Below are 2,761 nucleotides of genomic sequence, written 5' to 3' on the forward strand. Positions count from 1 at the left end.
CTTGGGAGGTGGAGGCAGGAGACTCGCTTGAGCCCAGGAGTTGGAGGTTGCTGTGAGCTGTAATGCCATGGCACTCTACCCAGGGGGACAACTTGAGGTTCTGTCTCAAAAAAAAAAGAGAAACAAAACTAGCTAGGTGTGGCAGGAACCTGTAGTCTTAGCTACTCAGGAGGCTGAGGCAAGAGGATTGCTTGAACGCAGGAGTTTGAGGTTGCTGTTGAGCTATGATCACGCCACAGCACTCAACTCCAGGGTGACAGTGAGACTCTGTCTCAAAGAAAAAAAAAAAATCCAAATACAACCATCATCCACACAAAAGACATTTGCTTTATCATAGGTTTCCTGTGCCTTGTCAATGTACATTCTCATGTCACCACTGTTCTGATTTCTCTCACCACAGACCCGTCTAGGACTTTCTATAACTACAACTATACAGCATGTACTGGCATCAATAAATTATTTGCGAGATCTATCCATGTTGCAGTAAAAATCAATACTGTTTCTATTTATTGCTGGCTCATCTTCCATCCATTTTTTTTGACTTTTTCCCCAAAGTTTGGCAATAATGAATACAGCAACAATACACATGTGTGTGCAGGTTTTTGCATGAACAACGGTTTTCATTTTTCTTGAGTAAATTCCAGGAGTGTGATTCCTAAAGTGCACAGTAAATGTGTATTTTAACTTTATACTCAACTGTCAAACTACCCAGGTATTGTGGCAGGCACTTGTAGTCCAAGCTACTTGGGAGGCTGAAGCAAGAGGATCACTTGAGCCTAAGAGTTTGAGATTGCTGTGAGCTACGATGCTATGGCACTCAACCTCAGGGATTGTCTCAAAAAGAAAAAAGAAAGAAAAAAAACTGTCCAGCTGTTTTCTATAGCAATGGGACCATTTTCCATTCCAACCAACAATGTACAAGTCCAGTCACTCCTTGTCCTCATCAGTGTTTGGTACTGTTTTTGTTTTGTTGTTTTGACACCGACTCTCACTTTGTTGCCCTCAGTGGAGTGCCATGGTGTCATAGCTCACAGCAACCTCAAACTCTTGGGCTTAAGTGATCCTTCTGCCTCAGCCTTGCAAGTATCTGGAACTACAAGTACCCTCCACAACAATACAATAGCTGTATTCTTCTCAAGATGGGGGTCTCGCTCTTGTTCAGGCTGGTCTTGAATGTCTGAGTTCAGGTGATCGCCCCACTGTACCGTGGCCTCCCAAAAGGTACTGTTATTAGGTGGTCTACCTGTTCAGAGTGGTGTCTCATTTTGTGGTTTCCAGTGGTGCTTCTTAAACAGACATCATTATTATCATAACTAGTTTATTTCATCAAGTGCTTAAAGACACTTGATGAAATAAACTGACACTCAATTTTTTTTTCTTTGAGGCAGAGTCACTCTTGGTAGAGTGCTGTGGCATCACAGCTCACAGCAAGCTCAAACTCTTGGGCTTAAGTAATTCTCTTGCCTCAGCCTCCCAGGTAGCTGGGACTACAGGCGCCCACCACAACGCTGGGCTATTTTTTTGTTGCAGTTGTCATTGTTGTTTAGCTGGCCTGGGCCAAGTTCAAACCTGGCTCCCTTGGTGCATGTGGCTGGTGCTTTAACCACTGTGCTATGAGTGCCAAGCTCTGACACTCAATTTTATTGCTAGAAAGTATGACAGCAGTATTTGTCATTGGTTTCCTCAAAGAGTTCCTGGTAGTGTTTGTTACTATGAAGGAACAGGGGGCCTGGGGACAGGGTGGGCTGTACCGTGGAAAGACCAAGTGGTCACAGAATATACACACACACACACCCCAGCTACAGCCACCAAAATAACAGCATCACACTGGAATATTTGAACAGCATCACACTGGAATATTTGCCTGCCCAACAGGGGTAGAATCCCACATGGTGACCTGCAAGCTGTGCCCTGAGACAGGAAAGGCCACGCAGGTCCTGGGAGTGGGGTGGGGAAAATGTATTTCTTGCCATTTCTTAGCCTTAGGTCAGGGATGTAAGTTGAGAACATGAGAGATTTAGGGAGACATACTCATATACATACATATATAAACACATGTACCCCAGCAGTGAGGCATCCCAGATCTCCTGTCTGGGAGGAGACTGGGGCCTCTGGCTGTCTGGAGTGTGTCCATTGTAGCCATTCTTCATGATATGGCCTTCATTACGGCAGGGAAGATTCCTCCTGAGATTCACATGATTGATTCCTTTTCGGAGGTAGCATTCACCACAGGTCCCCGGTAGTGTGTGAGGAGGGGATTCCCTTCCTCAGTGGGGGCTGGTAGTGGATTCAAGGGCATCTCACTCTTCACCTGAACCAACTCAGGAATGGGGCTCCTAGACTCTGTACGATCCACATAATTTTGGAGAAGTCCTGCCCCCAAAGCATCCCCTTCCACATTGAGGACAGTGCAGGACCGGTCCCTAAAGGAAGAGAAATCATTGGCTCAGGGCCCGTAGCACAGTGGCTACGGTGCCAGTCACATATACCCAGGCTGGTGAGCTTGAACCCAGCCTGGGCCAGCTAAACAACAATGACAACTGCACGGCTTGGCACCTGTGGCTCAAGTGCCTAAGGTGCCAGCCATATACACCTAAGGTGGCAGGTTTGAATCCAGCCCGGGCCTACCAAACAATGGCTGCAACCAAAAAATAGGCAGGTGTTGTGGCAAGCGCCTGTGGTCCCAGCTACTTGGGAGGCAGAGGCAGGAGGCTCGCTTGAGCCCAGGAGTTGGAGGTTGCTGTGAGCTGTGATGCCACAG

At 46.9% G+C, this 2,761-nt stretch overlaps 1 protein-coding gene across 1 annotated transcript in view; it reads right to left on the minus strand.

The window, feature by feature from the left end:
- Window positions 1-2,130: 2,130 nt before the first annotated feature.
- Window positions 2,131-2,761, minus strand: part of SLC1A5 (solute carrier family 1 member 5) — a 9,919-nt gene continuing 9,288 nt past the window's right edge. The window contains exon 8 of the mRNA XM_012811197.2: window positions 2,131-2,423. Within this exon, the coding sequence (XP_012666651.1) occupies window positions 2,192-2,423 (232 nt within the window). The 3' untranslated portion in view covers window positions 2,131-2,191. The remainder of the gene's footprint in view (window positions 2,424-2,761) is intronic.

Source organism: Otolemur garnettii, unplaced genomic scaffold, assembly GCF_000181295.1.
Source record: "Otolemur garnettii isolate 467f Iridium unplaced genomic scaffold, OtoGar3 scaffold00152, whole genome shotgun sequence".
Lineage (NCBI taxonomy): Eukaryota > Metazoa > Chordata > Mammalia > Primates > Galagidae > Otolemur > Otolemur garnettii.